At 39.5% G+C, this 21028-nt stretch overlaps 1 protein-coding gene across 1 annotated transcript in view; it reads right to left on the bottom strand.

The window, feature by feature from the left end:
• The window catches only part of megf10 (multiple EGF-like-domains 10), a 122677-nt gene continuing 101649 nt past the window's right edge, over positions 1–21028 (bottom strand). The window contains exons 21-25 of the mRNA XM_061980720.2: positions 18609–18721; positions 18411–18531; positions 12399–12443; positions 12111–12320; positions 1–7435 (exon numbers count right to left, since the gene is read on the bottom strand). Coding sequence (XP_061836704.2) covers positions 7269–7435; positions 12111–12320; positions 12399–12443; positions 18411–18531; positions 18609–18721 — 656 coding nt within the window. The 3' untranslated portion in view covers positions 1–7268. The remainder of the gene's footprint in view (positions 7436–12110; positions 12321–12398; positions 12444–18410; positions 18532–18608; positions 18722–21028) is intronic.

Genomic DNA, 21028 nt, shown 5'->3' with positions numbered 1-21028 from the left:
TCTCAACAAACATTTTATTTTACAGTTCTTAAAAAGCAAATTCATGCACTGTCAAGATTACAGCCAACATAAGAGATAAAACGGCTGTTAACGGTCCAAAACGTTACATCATTTACACTTCATACCAAAAGCCTGATCTGATATACACAAATAAGACATTGAATGGAATTTGTATTTTTACATCAAAGCAGATCAGAACTATAAACTGTACAATATTTACAATGTTTCAAAAACACACTTAATAAAGTAGTTTTTCATCCAGGTGAACATATTCAGCCAATTATGGGAAGTGTTCTTGTCACAAAGCCAAAGTCCAGCTTAAGCTCAAATGTGATCATCTTTAAATGTGTCTTATTGTTTCTTTAAGTATAAATACATTCCAATTAACCTACTGTTCGAAACACTTCAAATCAGATTCAACGGTACAGTATTGGTATTGACAGTACATGTTACTAAACGTCTACAATAGAAAGGAAATAAACTTTAAAATTAAGAGAAAGAAATCGCAATACTAAAATACATTCATCAGGTGGTATGCAGTTTGTTGACAACACTTCTGGTCGAATGAACAAGAAAAAGATCTGTAAATATTCTCATTTATCAGGTTTTTGTTGTATTGTCAGAGTATTGAACCGATTGCAACTGGATTGTTCAGCACTAGTCTGAGGGGAGGGTGCGGGATCCAAGTATTTATTTTTTAAGGTTGAATGGTTTCACCAGGGACAAAACCCATTCTTGACTTGAGCTGTCTAATCCAGTCTTTGAGCACGAACTGGGCTGAGAGACAGAAATGGCTTCCAAGACAGCGTAAACATTCCAGTTTGTTCCATTCAATGCCCTGAGAAGCTACCAAAATAGTCACTTTTTTCCCACATAATTGTGAAAAACTTCATCCTATTCTTCTTAGAATTTGTAATGCTCCCTTAAAAAATAGAGTGGTAGTCACCAGAGTGGTAGTTTCAAAGTAGATTGTTCACAGCATAGAACAGACCCCAGGTGTCCTAAAAAAATGTCAGTAAAACTCTCTCAGGGGAAAATACTCCAATGATCAAGAATTACAGAACATTTAAAATCCTATTCTGGCTAAACAGTGCTGTTCAAAGCAGCCTGGGCAGGAAGAGACTGTCCAACTGTCGCGGACAATTCTTTTTGATCCATATTTTAGACAGTAAACAGTCCAGATTTTAATTGGCAACGCTGACCTAGCAAAGGGGCAGCATTTACATGTTAGAGATGTTGAAGTGTGATGATAATCTCTTATTTACCAACAAAAATGATCTCTACGGATCGCTCTCAGCAATACACAAATGGTCTTAACACGCGGTGATAAATGTGTTGGAACATAAATAAATGTTTAAGTTAGGACTTTTCAAGTGTAAAACATACACGGAGAATGTCTGCAACTCGACAGAGCAGACAGCGGAAAATAAGGACGTTTTTGGAAGTCTTTCTTTCTGTAATTATATAATTGATCTTAATTTAATTTCGACAATGAATTATGCTTTTACTGCCATCTAGTGTCTACTTTCGAGACCGTGTGGTATAAAACGAGTAAAGCATCAATACGGTATTTCTTTGAAATCTTTTGTGAAAATCCTGTGCATTTGGGGGTTAAGCTAAACATTAATAGCAGATTCATAAAAATAACAAGTTGATTCAAAGTTATTGAAAAAAACATTGCAACTAAAAGCTGCTGCAAATTCAGGCATTTTAAGCAGTAACAATCCCCCTTGTGAAATCCCAGAGGGAATTATTTTACAAAATAAAAGTCAACATTTTTTTTTTCTTGGAGATACAATTACAATGTAGTTGTTTAACACGTTTTGGCTCTTGCTAATGTTACGTGGGCCACATTTTCTGTTTTATTTCTAAATTTGTAACAGGTCGGCACAGGTCAAATGACTTTAAATACCACCCACAAAGTCTTCTAAACCTTACATATTTTCCTCTGATTGTGAAGTGTCAACTAGATAAGACTAACTAGATTAGATTCTGTGTTTACACGTGCTCTATGATTGTGATTAGTCCACTTTTTGCCCCAAATTATCTCGGATAGGCTCCAGCTCACCCCGGATCCCAAATAACATATGCGGTAAAAATGACAGAAGAGTCCTTTTTGCACCTTGGTGTTCACAGGAAATCTGGATTGCAATCGTTTGGCAAGAGAGATACAGTATTGAATATGTGTAAGAAGACAATCATGTCATGACAATTATATCAAGACAAATAAAAAAACATTCACAAAGGTAATACTGGGTCACGGTTTTGTGCTCGGTTAAGCTTCTGTAAATGGCGGTAGGTATTAATGGTATTGTGGATTATTAAATATAAACAATACATACAAAAGGTTTGGTAAAAGCAGGGCTAGACTGGGGAACTAGGCAGAATTTAATTTATGTGAAACAATATTTATACAAACTTGAATTTGATTTGATGCATTTTTGTACTAAAATAAATTAATATGACATAAATTGCTCAATAATTTATGTTTTAGTGCCAAATTCAACATAATAAAAACGTAAATCTGCAAAACAACACAAACAGGGGATCCAACTCGAGAAATTTGCAAGTTTGTTCTCATCAGTGACAGAGCAGGAAGGGGCTAGGAATAAGTTAGCGGGAAAATATCATATGAAGCGGCCTGTCATTCAAAAGCTGACGAATCGCGGGGTGCAACGCACAGCGAGTGGTCTGCACGTACAGTATGGAGGACCCTGATTAAAAGAGTCGTAAACATGGTGGTGATATTTGAGAGATTGATAAATCACATATTGTTGAAATGGAATGTTTCTCCGACGCAAAATTTAGCATTTAATGTATGCCATCACATACCACCTAACACTATTTGGCACGCAATTGACCACATATGACAAATTTGGTACAAATCATTCATATGTCATTTCAAAATGACTTGTATGAAGTACTATTAAGTAATATTAAGGCCACATAGAAAAAAAGTTATATTGTTCAAGTGACATTAAAAATTGCCATTCAGATGTGATGTATCCTCCAGTATGGAATGGACACTAAAAGGTTTCACATATTTGCTTAAAAGTTCTAACGTTCTGTTTAATCTGATGTTGACGTGCCAAAAGCATTGCAACTAATAAACGGCATTTCTTACAAGTATTATTATTAGGGCTGGAACAACTAATCGATTAAAAAAATAGTTGGCGATTAATTTAGTCATCGATTCGTTGGATCTATGCTATGCGCATGCGCAGAGGCTACTTTTTTATTATTATTATTTTTTTAGAATTAATTATTTTTATAGAATTTTTTTTTTAAAACCTTTATTTATAAACTGCAACATTTACAAACAGCTGAGAAACAATAATCAAAATAAGTATGGTGCCAGTATGCTGTTTTTTTTCTCCAATAAAATACTGGAAAGGATAGAAATGTAGTTTGTCTCTTTTATCCAATTATTAATCGAAGTAATAATCGACAGATTAATCAATTATCAAATTAGTTGTTAGTTGCAGCCCTAATTATTATCACTGGAAAATGAGGCTAAATGTGTTGTACATAAAGTAAGAACAAGCGGAAGCAGACAAGGAGGCATGCTAATCGCTAAGCTAGCTTGGAACAACAGAAAAAATAAGTGCTTAGTGAAGTTTAAGAAATGTATACGGACTCATGTTACATTAGAGAGTAAACGGATGTTAACAGGAAATTACTAACAAGTAGATGAATAAGAGTTAGAGAGAGGATAATATAACAATGTATGTTGCTGTGTAGAGGCCAGGTGGACCCGTAAGTGGAAGGGGGATCCATCCATTTATTGATAGTGTCGATACCAAAGGTAGTATCAGTATATGAGCGATACTAGAGTGATTAGATTGCTATTTTTTTTTATTTTGGTCAATATTTACAATTTGAGGGAATCATTTCCTGGACCCAGGAGGACTTTGAGGGCAAAAACTAAAGGATTTAAAAGTGTAATAACTGTATATAGTAGTTTATTTTTGTCAAGTTATTGTGTACTATTGACTTTGTTTTGATCAAACAATTGTATGATAAAAAATAATGAGGAACTAGTTTACATATTGTCTGGATATTGTTACAATGTTAACAGCACTCACCATAACAAATCTACAGTTAATACATGTGATCAGTATATTTCACTCACGGATGATCAGTATTGGAATCGGCAGCATAAAATCCTGATTGGAACGTCCCTAAGCCAAAGTATCACTTTAAAAGATAGTGTAAATGTATTATCCCCAACGTGTCCTGGGTCTTCCTTGTGGTCTCCTACCAGTCAGACGTGCCCTAAACACCTCCCTAGGGAGGCGTTCGGGTGGTATCCTGACCAGATTCTCGAACCACCTCATCTGGCTCCTCTCCATGTGGAGGAGCAGCGGCTTTACTCTGAGCTCCTCCCGGATGGCAGAGCTTCTCACCCTATCTCTAAGGGAGAGCCCCGCCACCTGGCGGAGGAAACTGATTTCGGCCGCTTGTACCAGTGATCTTGTCCTTTCGGTCACAACCCAAAGCTCGTGACCATAGGTGAGGATGGAAACGTAGATCGACCGGTAAATTGAGAGCTTTGCCTTCCGGCTCAGCTCCTTCTTTACCACAACGAATCGATACAGCGTCCGTATTACCGAAGAGGCCCCACCGATCCGCCTGTCGATCTCACGATCCCCTCTTCCCTCACTCGTGAACGAGACTCCGAGGTACTTGAACTCCTCCACTTGGGGAAAGATCTCTTCCCCAACCCGGAAATGGCACTCCACCCTTTTCCGGGCGAGAACCATGGACTTGGGGGTGTTGATTTACATCCGAGTCGCTTCACACTCAGCTGCGAACCGATCCAGTGAGAGCTGAAGATCCTGGCCAGATGAAGCCATCAGAACCACATCATCTGCAAAAAGAAGAGACCTAACTGGATCCCCTCAACACCCTGACTGCGCCTAGAAATTATGTGCATAAAAGTTATGAACAGAATCGGTGACATAGGGCATCCCTGGCAGAGTCCAACCCTCACTGGGAACGGGTCCGACTTACTGCCGGCAATGCGGACCAAGCTCTGACACTGATCATACAGGGAGCGGACCGCCACAATCAGTCCGATACCCCATACTCTCTGAGCACTCCCCACAGGACTTCCCGAGTGACACGGTCGAATGACCTTACCGGGAAGGCTGAGAAGTGTGATCCCACGATAGTTGGAACACACCCTTCGGTTCCCCTTCTTAAAGAGAGGAACCACCACCCCGGTCTGCCAATCCAGACATACCGCCCCCGATGTCCACACAATGTTGCAGAGTCTTGTCAACAAAAACAGCCCCACAGCATCCACAGCCTTAAGGAACTCCTGGTGGATCTCATCCACCCCCGGGACCTTGCCACAGAGGAGCTTTTTTCAACTACCTCGGCACCATCAGCCCCTGAAATAGGAGAGCCCACCACAGATTCCCCCAGGAACTGCTTTCTCATAGAAAGACGTGTTGGTGGGATTGAGGAGGTCTCCGAAGTATTTCTTTCACCGGTCCACAACATCTGCAGTCGAGGTCAGCAGAACACCATCATCACCATACACCGTGTTGACAGTGCACTGCTTCCCCTTCCTGAGGCGGCGGATGGTGATCCAGAATCGCTTCGAAGCCGTCCGGAAGTGGTTTTCCATGGCTTCCCCGAACTCCTCCCATGTCTGAGTTTCTGCCTCTGCGACCGCTGAAGCCGCACACCGCTTGGCCTACGGGTACCTATCCGCCAAAAGGACCCGATAGGACTCTTTCTTCAGCTTGACAGGTTCTAGAATTACCGCCACAAAAGCCACCAACCACCTTGCGGCCACAGCTCCAATCGGCCGCCTTGACAATAGAGGTACGGAACATGGTCCACTCTGACTCAATGTCCAGCACCTCCCTTGTGACATGTTCAAAGTTCTTTTGGAGGTGGGAATTGAAACTCTCTCTGACAGGAGACTCTGCTAGACGTTCCCAGCAGACCCTCAAAATGCGTTTGGGCCTGCCAGGTTTGTCCGGCATCCTCCCCCACCATCACAGCCAACTCACCACCAGGTGGTGATCGATAGAAATCCCCGCCCCTTTCTTCACCCGAGTGTCCAAAACATGAGACCGCAAATCCGATGACACAACTACAAAGCCGATCATGGAACTGCGGCCTAGGGTGTCCTGGTGCCAAGTGCACATATGGACACCCTTATGTTTGAACATGTTGTTCGTTATGGACAATCTGTGACGAGCACAAAAGTCCAATAACAAAACACCACTCGGATTAAGATCCGGGCGTTCAAACTTCCCAATAACGCCTCTCCAGGTTTCACTGTCGTTGCCAATATGAGCGTTGAAGTCCCCCAGTAGAACAAGGGAATCACCCGAGGGAGCACTCTCCAGTACTCCCTCTAGTGAATCCAAAAAGGGTGGGTACTCTGCACTGCTGTTTGGTGCATAAGCACAAACAACAGTCAGGACTTGTTTCCCCACCCGAAGGCGGAGGGAAGCTACCCTCTCTCCACTGGGTTGAACTCCAACGTTCAGGCTTTGAGCCAGGGGGGCAACAAAAATTGCCACTCCAACCCGTCGCCTCTCACTGCGTGCAACGCCAGAGTGGAAGAGAGAGAACTGGCTCCAGAGCCCTTGCTGTGCGTCGAAGTGAGTCCGACTATATCTAGCCGGAACTTCTCCACCTCGCGCACTAGCTCAGGCTCCTTCCCCCCCAGCGATGTGACGTTCCACGTCCCAAGAGCTAGAAAAATAGACCGTTTTGTACACTGTTGAGGGGATTCAATGAACAGTAGTGTGCAACAGTAGTATAGTATCTCCAGCCGTGTCCATGTGTTGACATATTACGGTATTTTGAGAGGTAAAGTCGGACTAAGTAGGACATCACTGACGGCCTAGGTGAGAAACGCGCGGCCCGCCACTGCTATATATATATGTATATGTATATATTTTAAAGTAGCTTTAGTATAAGTACATTTACGAGATTATTCTAATGGTAGAGTTTATTTTCCTTCGTGTGGATAATACTTCTTCATACGGTATACTTGTTATATCAAAACTGAGATATGATTGACTCAGAATGTTCTCGAATCTATTTGGGCAAACATAACCTGACCCTGATCCAAATAACACATAAACACAATATAGAATTTCCACTGTTATGAATGAGTCATTCCTTAAGCAGATGTCAGGTAATATCTTGATGGAAACAAGTGTACCATTTTTGCACTTCCAGTTGTGGAGATGTACTGGTAGGTAAAACCTTAATCTCTGCATGGAATGACTACATGTTCAGTCGCTGTCCATCTTCTTGTGGTCTGACGTCGGACTTTCTCGGGCAGGCAGCACATCATAGTGACAAGAAATATGGCTGTTTTTTGGTAGGTCGTATGGATCCTGGCCTTGATGCATGCATTCACTTTTTTGTCCAGTGGAGCAAGTCGTGCTGACTGTTGGCTCTGGATCAAACAGAAATAATTCATTCAGAACAATGTAAGACTGTGTTACTTTGTAACATATACTGTACACGAAAAACCTTTTGAAGATAAGAATATTCATTGTCCATCAAAATCTAATTTCACATTGTTTTCAGCCTTTTTTTCATGCAAAACTGCAAACAATTCGACATTTCCTGTCACAGATTGATAACAACAAAGTCATGGTTTTATGCCCCTGAAACTTGATTATTGTGATTATTATTATCATTGTTGTGTAACCATGTCAAATGAATAGTAGTTAGCAATCGTCCCTTTGATAATAGACTTCATTAATTGTATCGTGGACAGCAAGGGTCCCCAAGTCAACTTGACTTGGGGGCCACATTGGGTTAAACAAATTTGGCCGGGATAGATATATATATATATATATATATATATATATATATATATATATATATATATATATATATATATATATATATATATATATATATATATATATTCCGAGCACGATGATGTCACGTTATCGATGGGAAAATGCCTTTTTAGACAGTAGGATTTGCCAGAGCGGCTAGGAAACACAGAGTAACAAGCGGTAGAAATGGATTAGAAAGGACAGATTTAAAAAAAAAAAAATATGTACCGTATTTTTTGGAGTATAAGTCGCACCTGCCGAAAATGCATAATAAAAAAGGAAAAAAACATATATAAGTCGCACTGGAGCCCGGCCAAACTATGAAAAAAACTGCGACTTATAGTCAAAAAAATACGGTATATATATATATATATATATATGTATATTTTTGAGACTTCCCGCGGGCCGGATTTTGGATGTTGGCGGGCCAGATCCGGCTCGTGGGCCGTAGTTTGGGGACCCCTCATGTACAGCATATGGTGTTAAATCCCCCGGCAAGCTTCCGTTACTAAAATTGTATAACATATTTCTCATACATAAATATTTTACTAGCTAACGGTTAGTATGCTAATTTTGACATGCTAGCATGCTAGCTTTTTGAACTTCACAGATATGCACCGAACAGTCTTATATTTTCTTACTTGACTATCTTCACTAACATGACATTAACATTAACATTAGCATGCTAATTTTAGAGCAAATGTTACAGGTATACACATCAGAATCAAATATTTTGTTACGTCACACATGCTAACAGTTAGCATGCAAGCTTTTTACAACTTATTTTACAGCTCTACATCTCAGAGTCAACTATTTCATAGTCCACACATGCTAACTGTAAGCATTCTTGACTATCTTGCTAGCATGGGAACATTAGCATACTAACTTTTGTGCTAATTTTACAGGAATGCACCCCAAAATCGAATATTTTGTTAACGCCAGCTAAAATTTAGCATGTTAGCTTTTTAGCTAATTGCTAATTGCGCGGGGATACACCTCAGAGTCACATATTTTGTTACTGCACACATGCTAACAATTAGTGTGCTGGATTTTTCTAAAATTTTGCTGGTATACACTTTAGTCACAAACTACTAGCATGCTGACAGTTAGCATGCTAGCTTTTAAAAACTTATCTTACAGCTCTACACCTCAGAGTCAACTATTGCATAGTCCACACATGCTAACTGTAAACAATTGTGACTCTCTTGCTAGCATGGGAACATTAGCATACTAGCTTTTGAGCTAATTTTACAGGAATACACCCCAAAATCAAATGTTTTGTGAGTTCACGCCTGGTTAAAGTTAGCATGTTAGGTTTTTAGCTAATTGCGCAGGGATACACCTCAGAGACAATTATTTTGTTACTGCACACATGCTAACAATTAGTGTGCTAGATCTTTAGCATATTTTGCTGGTAATACACATCAGAGTCACAAACTATTAGCATGCTAACGTGAACGTGACAGCTTTTTTTGCCTTTCTTGCAGGTATATACCTCAAAGCCATACAGTATATGTTTTATATAGTTTCAGTTTGGCTTTCCAGCATTCACATGCAATTTCCACAGTACCGTGTTTTTTCGGAGTATAAGTCGCACCTGCCGAAAATGCACAATAAAGAAGGAAAAAAACATATAAGTCGCACTGGAGCCCGGCCAAACTATGAAAAAAACTGCGACTTATAGTCCGAAAAATACGGTAAATAGATTTTTTGATACATTATATACCGGGCCTGGGCAATTATTTAGACTCGGGGGCCACATTTAGAGAAAGAAATGTGTCTGGGGGTCGGTATATCTATTTTTAGGGACACTAATACAAAACCTCACAATAATGTCTGATTGAATGCTAAAAACTTTGACAGACCCCCGTAAAAAACGGAATGGAATTTAATATGTTTTTACTGAATGAGACAACCAGAATGTACATGAAAATAAAGAATGTGGGATTTACAATATTAACTATGAAGGACAAAACACTGAATAATGACAACATATGAACGTTACACACCCTCCCGATTGACATATTTTACAATCAAGCGAAATGCAACAAAAATACAACGAAATATGACCGCAAAGGATAAAAAAACCCCCCACCTACGATCTGATATATCACTAAGATTTAGAACTTTGTTGTAAAAATCTCCTTCCGCGTCTGTCCCTGACACCCGCATTACAGCCTCTGGAAACACTGTGGAAACGCTCCCTGCCCACACTGCTTGGTGCCTAGTCTGAGCTCCTGTGACTTACATTATCATAGTAACTAATTAGAGTAACATAGTAACTAAGTAGATTAACACAGTAACTAGTATATTAAAGTTAAAGTTAAAGTAGCATTGATAGACACACACACTAGGTGTGGTGAAATTACCCTCTGCATTTGACCCATACCCTTGTTCCACCCCCTGGGAGGTGAGGGGAGCAGTGAGTAGCAGCGGTGGCCACGCTCGGGAATCATTTTGGTGATTGTTGATTGGTGATATTATGCAAAAGCGCAGATTCCAAGCATTGAAAGACTTAGTATAGTTCAAGACTTACGGTCCTTAGAAAACATCACTGCACATCATAATGGCAGCTACACTTTCCATCTTAAAGGGGAACATTATCACCAGACCTATGTAAGCGTCAATATATACCTTGATGTTGCAGAAAAAAGACCATATATTTTTTTAATGGATTTCCGAACTCTAAATGGGTGAATTTTGGCGAATTAAACGCCTTTCTAATATTCGCTCTCGGAGCGATGACGTCACAACGTGACGTAACATCGGGAAGCAATCCGCCATTTTCTCAAACACCGAGTCAAATCAGCTCTGTTATTTTCCGTTTTTTCGACTGTTTTCCGTACCTTGGAGACATCATGCCTCGTCGGTGTGTTGTCGGAGGGTGTAACAACACGAACAGGGACGGATTCAAGTTGCACCAGTGGCCCAAAGATGCGAAAGTGGCAAGAAATTGGACGTTTATTCCGCACACTTTACCGACGAAAGCTATGCTACGACAGAGATGGCAAGAATGTGTGGATATCCTGCGACACTCAAAGCAGATGCATTTCCAACGATAAAGTCAAAGAAATCTGCCGCCAGACCCCCATTGAATCTGCCGGAGTGTGTGAGCAATTCAGGGACAAAGGACCTCGGTAGCACGGCAAGCAATGGCGGCAGTTTGTTCCCGCAGACGAGCGAGCTAAACCCCCTGGACGTCTTGGCTCACACCGTCCGTTATGCCACCGAAGATGATCAAGAGAAGAATATCGACCCTAGCTTCCCTGGCCTGCTGACATCAACTCCAAAACTGGACAGATCAGCTTTCAGGATGAGGGTATGTCTACAGAATATATTAATTGATGAAAATTGGGCTGTCTGCACTCTCAAAGTGCATGTTGTTGCCAAATGTATTTCATATGCTGTAAACCTAGTTCATAGTTGTTAGTTTCCTTTAATACCAAACAAACACATACCAATCATTGGTTAGAAGGCGATCGCCAAATTCGTCCTCGCTTTCTCCCGTGTCGCTGGCTGTCGTGTCGTTTTCGTCGGTTTTGCTTGCATACGGTTCAAACCGATATGGCTCAATAGCTTCAGTTTCTTCTTCAATTTCGTTTTCGCTACCTGCCTCCACACTACAACCATCCGTTTCAATACATTCGTAATCTGTTGAATCGCTTAAGCCGCTGCAATCCGAGTCTGAATCCGAGCTAATGTCGCTATAGCTTGCTGTTCTATGCGCCATGTTTGTTTGTGTTGGCTTCACTATGTGACGTCACAGGAAAAGGGACGGGTGTTTATAACGATGGTTAAAATCAGGCACTTTGAAGCTTTTCTTAGGGATATTGCGTGATGGGTAAAATTTTGAAAAAAACTTCGAAAAATATGATAAGCCACTGGGAACTGATTTTTAATGGTTTTAACCATTCTAAAATTGTGATAATGTTCCCCTTTAAATATTGAAAACAATTATTTGGAAATGTCCGGCGGGCCTGACTGAAAAGCTTAATGGGCCGCATGTGGCCCCCGGGCCTTAATTTGCCCAGGTCTGTTATATACATATGTTGTAATTGTATTTTTCAAAAACTAGTCAATTCTGTATCCAAAGACTGCTTAGCCAGATTGGTAAAGGTTGTGCATCATTCCATGTGGTCAAATACCATTTTTTGTGTTGATATTCTCTCTCGACTCAAAAGCGCTCAGGCTTAAATCCTGTCCTTTATAACAATAATCGCATTACCTTATTGTTTATGTTTACTTTTCTATTTACTTACACACTGATGAACAGCTCCTTACCAATTTCATATACATTCTTATTACTGGTTACACTGCTGTTGCTGATTTCGGCATAGGGTGAGTCCCGTCTCGCAGGCGACTTCATTTCCACGTAGCCGCAGTCTGTGTTTTTGCTGGTCAGAAGGGGAGGGTCCTTGATTGTGGCGTAAGGGTTTTCTGTACTGTTCAGGGAGCAGGAGCTGCCATGATACTGTGTGCCTTTCACCAGGTCTGTATAACAACACAGGGACCAACAGAATGGAGAACGATTAGCGTTCGATTGGTCAAAATGGCCTGCAGCGAACTTACCTCGTAAAGACTTCCCTGTACACCTCCTGTCATTTCCGCAGGCTCCTGGTTTAGAAGGAAAAGGAAATGGATTAAAAAAATCTGTATTTCTATATATACAGTCATGGTCAAAAGTTTACATACACTTGTAAAGAACATAATGTCATGGCTGTCTTGAGTTTCCAATAATTTCTACAACTCTTATTTTTTTGTGATAGAGTGATTGGAGCACATACTTGTTGGTCATAAAAAACATTCATGAAGTTTGGTTCTTTTATGAATTTATTATGGGTCTACTGAAAATGTGACCAAATCTGCTCGGTCAAAAGTATTCATCTGCCTCCAGAAGGTCTTATCTTTGTCCATGTGATGTCAGATGAAACAAAAATTGAGCTGTTTGGCCACAATACCCAGCAATAGGTTAGGAGGAGAAAAGGTGAGGCCTTTAATTCCAGGAACACCATTCCTACCATCAAGCATGGTGGTGGTAGCATTATGCTCTGGGCCTGTTTTGCTGCCAATGGAACTGGTGCTTTACAGAGAGTAAATGGGACAATGAGAAAGGAGGATTACCTCCAAATTCTTCAGGACAACCTAAAATCATCAGCCCGGAGGTTGGGTCTTGGGTGCAGTTGGGTGTTCCAACAGGACAATGACCCCAAACACACGTCAAAAGTGGTAAAGGAATGGCTAAATCAGGCTAAAATTAAGGTTTTAGTATGGCCTTCCCAAAGTCCTGACTTAAACGTGTGGACAATGCTGAAGAAACAAGTCCATGTCAGAAAACCAACAAATTTAGCTGAACTGCACCAATTTTGTCAAGAGGAGTGGTAAATATTCAACCAGAAGCTTGCCAGAAGCTTGTGGATGGCTACCAAAAGCGCCTTATTGCAGTGAAACTTGCCAAGGGACATTTAACCAAATATTAACATTGCTGTATGTATACTTTTGACCCAGCAGATTTGGTCAGTAGACCCATAATAAATTCATAAAAGAACCAAACTTCATGAATGTTTGTTGTGACCAACAAGTATGTGCTACAATCACTCTATCACAAAAAAAATAACAGTTGTAGAAATTATGGGAAACTGAAGACAGCCATGATATTATGTCCTTTACAAGTGTATGTAAACTTTTGACCACAACTGTAGTCTATATATTTCATGTTCTTCAGAACAGCGATTCGCAAACTGTGGTAAAGTACTGCTCCATCTAGTGGTATACCAAAGAATCACTTAATTAAAGTACAGTGTTTAATTTTCCTTTACTGAAACCCAGCGTTACTGTTCAAACTGTGTGTTATGTTACAGTGGCCAAAAATATAAAATCTACTTGTTAAAACTAATGCCTTGTTTTTAATGAATACTTAGGCCTACTGCTACTGTGTTTTAATGTTCGTCGTTATTAGTACTCTGACAGACACGTTTTTTCTGAGGTAGTAATAGGTGAAAAAAGTTTGAAAACCACTGCTTTAAATGATAATTTAGAAATGACTGAGTTTCTTTTTGGGGTTATTTTACTGCAAAATAGTGTTTGAACAACTATGCATCATTACTCCACAAAAGCTTTATCTCATTATTTTGGTATTTAGAGTAGATATTATTTGTAGCTTTAGGTGGCAAGACATTATAACATATTACACTGCTTTAAAATAATGTCTAAAAAAATAAAACTTTCATTGAGGGGTATCTCGATACAACGTCTTCACTTCCGATACAATACTGATATTTGAGCCTTGAGTGTTGGCCGATATTGATACAAGCAGGATCCATACATAATTTTATTATTTTTTAGTGTTAGAAAATGCTTGATCATGTGAAATTAGTCAAACAGAGAACAATTGTGGTATGAAAAACACTAACCTATCCATTAACAACTGTCTCGAATGGACTTAAGCTGTCTTTCAGTTTAAGTGGAGTGGTAATTGTTTTTTTTTGGTGACACCGGATGGCAAAAACAATTCTTCATTAAGTTAGAGGTGCTGTTAGCAACTTCCTCAAAATACAACAAGAACACCACCGGCTAGTTTATGTTAGCATTAGTGGTTTAACAGATAATAAACATTTTTACCGGCCTGAATAAAATGATAGGTGTTTATATCGGTGAATCATCCGATCTTGTCAACACGTACGTGCAGAGAGTGCATGCACGCATACAAAAACAGTTCAAAAACAGCAACAAACAATTTGCAGTCATGTTGTTGTTGTTGTTGTTGCATGTGTTACATACGTACGTACGTAGTTACGTACAAGCCATAAGAGGGCGGGATAAACTGTGTAAAATACATTGGAAAGTTGGCGCCCTCTAGGCATCTTTGTTAATGTTGCAAACAGCACCTTTAAGTTCATGACGCAGTAAGTTGAATGATGCGGACACGTTTGTTACTGGATACTTTCTAATACCTTCTAATACTACCTTAAAGACTTTAACTATAATTATTTGATACTTGTTTATAGTGACACGTGAACTATTATCCAATTAAGGAAATGTATCAGTCACTCCAGGATTTTGTGGGCTTTATTTGTGATTGTTGAGGCCTAAAATGCCTAAATTCGAGGCATTTTTTTCAACAATGACTCAACAAGGAATTTTATGATTTTTTATCAACAGTGTTTCAAGTGCTCCTTGTCGCCTCAACCTGAAAAAGCTTCACTCGTTTTATACCATACAGCAGGGGTAGGGAACCTATGGCTCTAGAGCCAGATGTGGCTCTTTTGATGACTTCATCTGGCTCTCAGATAAATCTTAGCTGACATTGCTTAACACGATAAGTAATGAATAATTCCACTGGTAATCAGTGTTAAAAATAACGTTCAAAATATAAAACATTGTCATGCACTTTAATGGTAAGAAGTATTTTATTTATTTTTGGCTAGCTTGAGAATAACAATGTTATTAAAAAGAATAAGAGATTTATTATACTGTAAAAATGTTGGTCGTACTTAAAAATGCACGCATTTAGTTGTATTCAGTGTTAAAAAATATTACATGGCTCTCACGGAAATGCATTTTAAAATATATGGCTTTCATGGCTCTCTCAGCCAAAAAGGTTCCTGGCCCCTGCCATACAGACTAAAAAGGCAGTAAATGGCAGTAAAAGCACATACTCAGAGCTCATAGTCAAATTATTGTACTGTTTTAATTCATTATAATTCATAACATTTCCATCCATCCATCCATCTTCTTCCGCTTCCTCCCATTTAAATCATTTGGGCTTTGCTCTCAAAGCCTTCCTTTAACCAGAGACTTACTCCCTGAGTTTTTAAACAACAACAAAAAACACCCAAATAGGATTTTGTAATACTTAGAACAGTATCTAATACTGTAAGAAAAATATCAATCCATCCATCCATCCATCCATTTTCTACCGCTTGTCCCTTTTGGGGTCGCGGGGGGTGCTGGAGCCTATCTCAGCTGCATTCGGGCGGAAGGCGGGGTACACCCTGGACGAGTCGCCACCTCATCGCAGAAAATATCAATCCAATAACTTTAATATAGTTTATATACTGATACTATGCTAAGTATCGATTGTATCGACATCTGGATCTATCACCCCTACATTGTTAGCTTCTTGTTTCATCCTGCTCGGTGTATATATGTAGCATGCTTAGCCATTCCTTTTCCTCTTGTCCTCCAGTGATAATGCTATGTGGAAAAAACTGAGTTTATTCTCTGCCATGGTAGTGAGGATTAGTATCTTAGAAGTGGATACACGACACGTTCATTGCAGCTTGCTCTCAAATTAGAGCCAGTGTTCTGGCGAGACACTCAATCTCCTGGAATTCATGCAAAACCTGCACGTGTGTAACAAGGAATGTGGAAATGTAATTGTGTCTTCTTGAGTGTGCATCCCTTTTGAAGGAATCTTTCACGTGAGTACCGTATTTTTCGGACTGTAAGGCGCACTTTAAAATCCTTTCATTTTATAAAAATTCGACAGTGCGCCTTATAACCCAATGCGCCTAATGTACAGAATAATTTTGGTTGTGCTTACCGACATTGAAGCTTTTTTATTTGGTACATGGTGAAGTGATAAGTGTGACCAGTAGATGGCAGTCACACATATGACATACGTTTAGGCTGCAATATGACTCAAGTAAACAACACCAAAATCGTATATGTTCCATTGAAAATATAGAACATTACACACAGCGCTCAAAAATCTATCAAAATGTTTTAGTTCGACTTTGGTAAGCTATCAAGCCGCACCGCTTGATGGATTGTACTGTGCTTCAACGTATGATTATTATTATGGTGTGTGTATAAGGTAAGGCGTTTTGTTTCGCAATATTATGCAAAAACAATTTTTCTTACCTTCTGGTACCTAATGATCTTTATTTGGGATCTGCATAGGTCCTGAAAAGTTGCGCGCGTCCGGTTTTTGTAGTCTGTGTCGACACCGTCGTCGATATGTTTCTTCTTTTTCTCTATCTTCTTGTTATGGGACATTCATCCTCCACTGTTGCCATTTCTAATGTAAAGTAGTGTAAAGTTCTTACTTATATCTGTCAGTAAACTCGCCATGAAAGCGCTAAAACATACCGGTGTAGTGAGTTTATATTATTCACCCAAGGAACTTTAGTTATTAGAGAGTCCAGGTCGGACGGTTTTTCACGGGATACATTACCGGCCTTGTTGTTGTTTCCGGATGAGGAGATGCTGCTCCGTTATTGATTTAAGTAAAGTCTGAATGTCATTAAAACAGTTAGCTCCATCTTTTGACACTTCTTCCACTCCCGTCCTTGCACGCTACACCGCTACAACAAAGTTGACGGGGAGAAGACGCTGCGGAAGGTGAGCCACGTAAATAAGACCGCCCACAAAACAGCGACTGTCAGAAAGCGACTTGAAGATGATCTGTAAAACATAATCTATGCAACATCTTGACCAAAGAACCACCATTACATGTTATGTAGACCACAAGGAAGTGTTTTCAAGTTAGAAAAAAATATATATAACTATTGTTCACAATCATTATGAGAGGCAAGAACACAAATGTCTTTTTTTAGGATTTTTAAAGATGATAAAAAAAACGCTTGAAAGATGCATCTAATTGGGAGTCACCGTTGTAGCCTTCAAAGCCCTCTAAAACAACTTCAAAAGCCTCCAGAAGAGTTTTATGTACACACTGCAAATCTATATATAATGTAAATGTAGTAACAGCCATGTTAATGACAATATGTAATATGTTTAATATTTACCGTATTTTGATCATTTTAATAATTTCCGGGATTTATTCCTTCCGCACATTGATTTCTGTTTCCATCGCAACGCGCATCTGACTTCTGGCAACAACTTGTATTCCTACTTCCGGACAGGGGTTAGTGCATGTGCCTCACATTACGAAGGTTGTGAGTTCAATCCCGGGCTCGGGATCTTTCTGTGTGGAGTTTGCATGTTCTTCCCGTGACTGCGTGGGTTCCCTCCGGGTACTCCGGCTTCCTCCCACCTCTAAGACATTCACCTGGGGATAGGTTGATTGGCAACACTAAATTGGCCCTAGTGTGTGAATGTGAGTGTGAATGTTGTCTGTCTATCTGTGTTGGCCCTGCGATGAGGTGGCGACTTGTCCAGGGTGTACCCCGCCTTCCGCCCGAATGCAGCTGATATAGGTTCCAGCACCCCCAGCCACCCCAAAAGGGACAAGCGGTGGAAAAATGGATGGATGGATGGATAACCTTTTTAATGCGCCCTATAATCCAGTGCGCCTTTTGTATGAAAATAGACCTGACTAGACTTGCTCATCGGCAGTGCGCCCTATAGTCCGGAAAATACGGTATATGCTTTAGCAGCTAAACACTGGGACACAGCTGGGGCAAAGATCGCTGATTAGTTAAAGAAGGCAAATATTGTCCCCGGTCCAATCCCATGATCGCTATTGGGACGTCTCAAGTTAAAACTCTGCTTTAAGTTTATAAAAAGATCAACAAATTGATTTGTATCTTAAATAATCATTGCGAAAATAATCACAGCGTACTTTGATTTGGAGATAAAGCTCTAATTAAAGCCGACTCATATAGGAAATGATCTCACCCAGTTCGTTGACGCTGTCCCCATGTTTCCATCCAGCAGGCAGGGTGCCGGTGGCATCAGGAAGAGGATATCGCTTTCTTTCCTTCACATCCTTTAAGTTGGCAAACATGTTGTTCTTAGCCTAAAAAAAAAAAGCACAAAAATGAAGGCTGCTATCATGAAAACAGTCATAAAAGTTGAGAATAAAAAAGAACTTACTTTTTCATATGGAGAGTTATTAACATGTTGTAGGCTGATGCACTGTGTCAGAGTGTGGTAGCTGGGGTTGGTGAAGTAATTACTGGGGTGAATGTCATGTGGTGCCTGAGCATCTGAAAAGTGAACATGTAGAAAGAATGAATACGACTATAGACCGCCATAGCTGATCAGATTTGCCGATGCACGAGTTCCAAAATACATCGACCAGCAAGTGCATATTTCTCAAACGCATCACGCATATGTTGAAACACAATGCGTTTGAGATAATGGGCCTGATCTGGGAAAAGTTTGCGTGTACTGAAACATGTATAAACTTGATAGCACAAACACTAACACAACTCTATCTACGAAGCTCAATCAATGAAAATCTCTTAAAAGAGCAAAAAACGATCTAGTTACTTAACATGTATGTCTTTATGTATATTCAGAATATGGCAGGGTGATACTAGGGATGTCCAATAATGGCTTTTTGCCGATATCCGATATTCCGATATTGTCCAACTCTTTAAATACCGACACCAATATCAACCGATATATACAGCCGTGGAATTAACACATTATTATGCCTAATTTGGACAACCAGGTATGGTGAAGATAAGGTACTTTTAAAAAAAAATAATAAAATAAAATAAGATAAATAAATTAAAAACATTTTCTTGAATAAAAAAGAAAGTAAAACAATATAAAAACAGTTACATTGAAACTAGTAATTAAGGAAAATGAGTAAAATTAACTGTTAAAGGTTAGTATTATTAGTGGACTAGCAGCACGCACAATCATGTGTGCTTACGGACTGTATCCCTTGCAGACTGTATTGATATATAATGTAGGAACCAGAATATTAATAACAGAAAGAAACAACCCTTTTGTGTGAATGAGTATGAATGAGTGTAAATGGGGGAGGGAGGTTTTTTGGGTTGGTGCACTAATTGTAAGTGTATCTTGTGTTTTTTATGTTGATTTAATAAAAAAAACAAAAAAACAACAACGATACTGATAATAAAAAAACTGATACCGATAATTTCCGATATTACATTTTAACGCATTTATCGGCCGATAATATCGGACATCTCTAGGTGATACTATAGAGACTAAAATTTCTATAGCAATGTATATTGCAGCCACCTGCGATAACGTCATATATCACAATATATTATTTGGTATTTGGACTGCACTCAAAATTTAAACGCTTTGTACAAGAAGGATCAAAGTCGCCTACACCTCTTGAGGAGACTGAGGACCTTCGGGGTGTACGTGTCATGGCTGTGCACCATTTACGACACTGTGGTGGTTTCTGCGGTGTTCTATGTCGTCGTTTGCTGGGGTAGGGGCAGCACAGTCAGAGAAAGGAACAGACTTAATAAACTAATTAAGAGAGCTGACTCTGTCCTAGGCTGCCCACTAGACAGTATTGTGGAGGTGGCTGACAGACGACTGCTGACCAAGTTGACATCCAAAAAGTCCAGTCCCTCTCACCCCATGCACAACACTGTGGAGGCCCTGAGTAGCTCCTTCAGCATCAGACTGTTACATTCGCAGTGTAAGAAGGAGCGCTACCGCAGGTCCCTTTCTACCGACAACCTTAGGACTTCACAACGCACTTTTGTGATTACTGTGATTTTTTTTTGTCATATTTTATCTTCTATCTATACATATTAGTAAGCAATATGTAGTATTTATCACAATTTTTTTGACTGTATGTTACTGTATGTAAAAACCTGCACTGCAACAATGTAATTTCCCCATTACGGGATGAATAAGTCTATAAATAAAACAATTAAAAATAAATTATGAAATCAATAAATCACTTAGTTAGTTAATTATATATTTAAATAATCGTTATATAATAATTGTTTTCCAAACTCCTTATTTTTCGTAAGAATTGGTTTCCGCCAAAGATTTTCAGAAACAGGTTTGCCCTGATTTTCGGATATAGTAAAAAAGGTTATCATGGGGTCAAACGTCACACATAACAAATTAGTCTGTTTGACTGCAAATTAAGCCATCCTTGGGCCAAAGAAAGTTGCTAAACTTTTGACAAACGATGTAACAAACACTTTGAATTAGAGATGTCCGATAATGGCTTTTTTGCCGATATCCGATATTGTCCAACTCTTAATTACCGATTCCGATATCAACCGATACCGATATATACAGTTGTGGAATTATCACATTATTATGCCTAATTTTTTTGTGATGCCCCGCTGGATGCATTAAACAATGTAACTTTACCATGAATTGATTAACGTGGACCCCGACTTAAACAAGTTGAAAAACTTATTCGGGTGTTGCCATTTATTGATCAATTGTACGGAACATATACTGTACTGTGCAATCTACTAATACAAGTTTCAATCAATCAATCAAAACCAAGGTTTTCCAAAATAAGAGAACAACTTCAACTCCAGTTATGGAAAAAA

This window comes from Nerophis lumbriciformis, linkage group LG20 (assembly GCF_033978685.3).
Source record: "Nerophis lumbriciformis linkage group LG20, RoL_Nlum_v2.1, whole genome shotgun sequence".
In the NCBI taxonomy this organism is placed as follows: Eukaryota; Metazoa; Chordata; class Actinopteri; order Syngnathiformes; family Syngnathidae; genus Nerophis; species Nerophis lumbriciformis.
The sequence above is the reverse complement of the archived record's forward strand: the minus strand, read 5'-3'. Positions and strand labels throughout refer to the sequence as shown.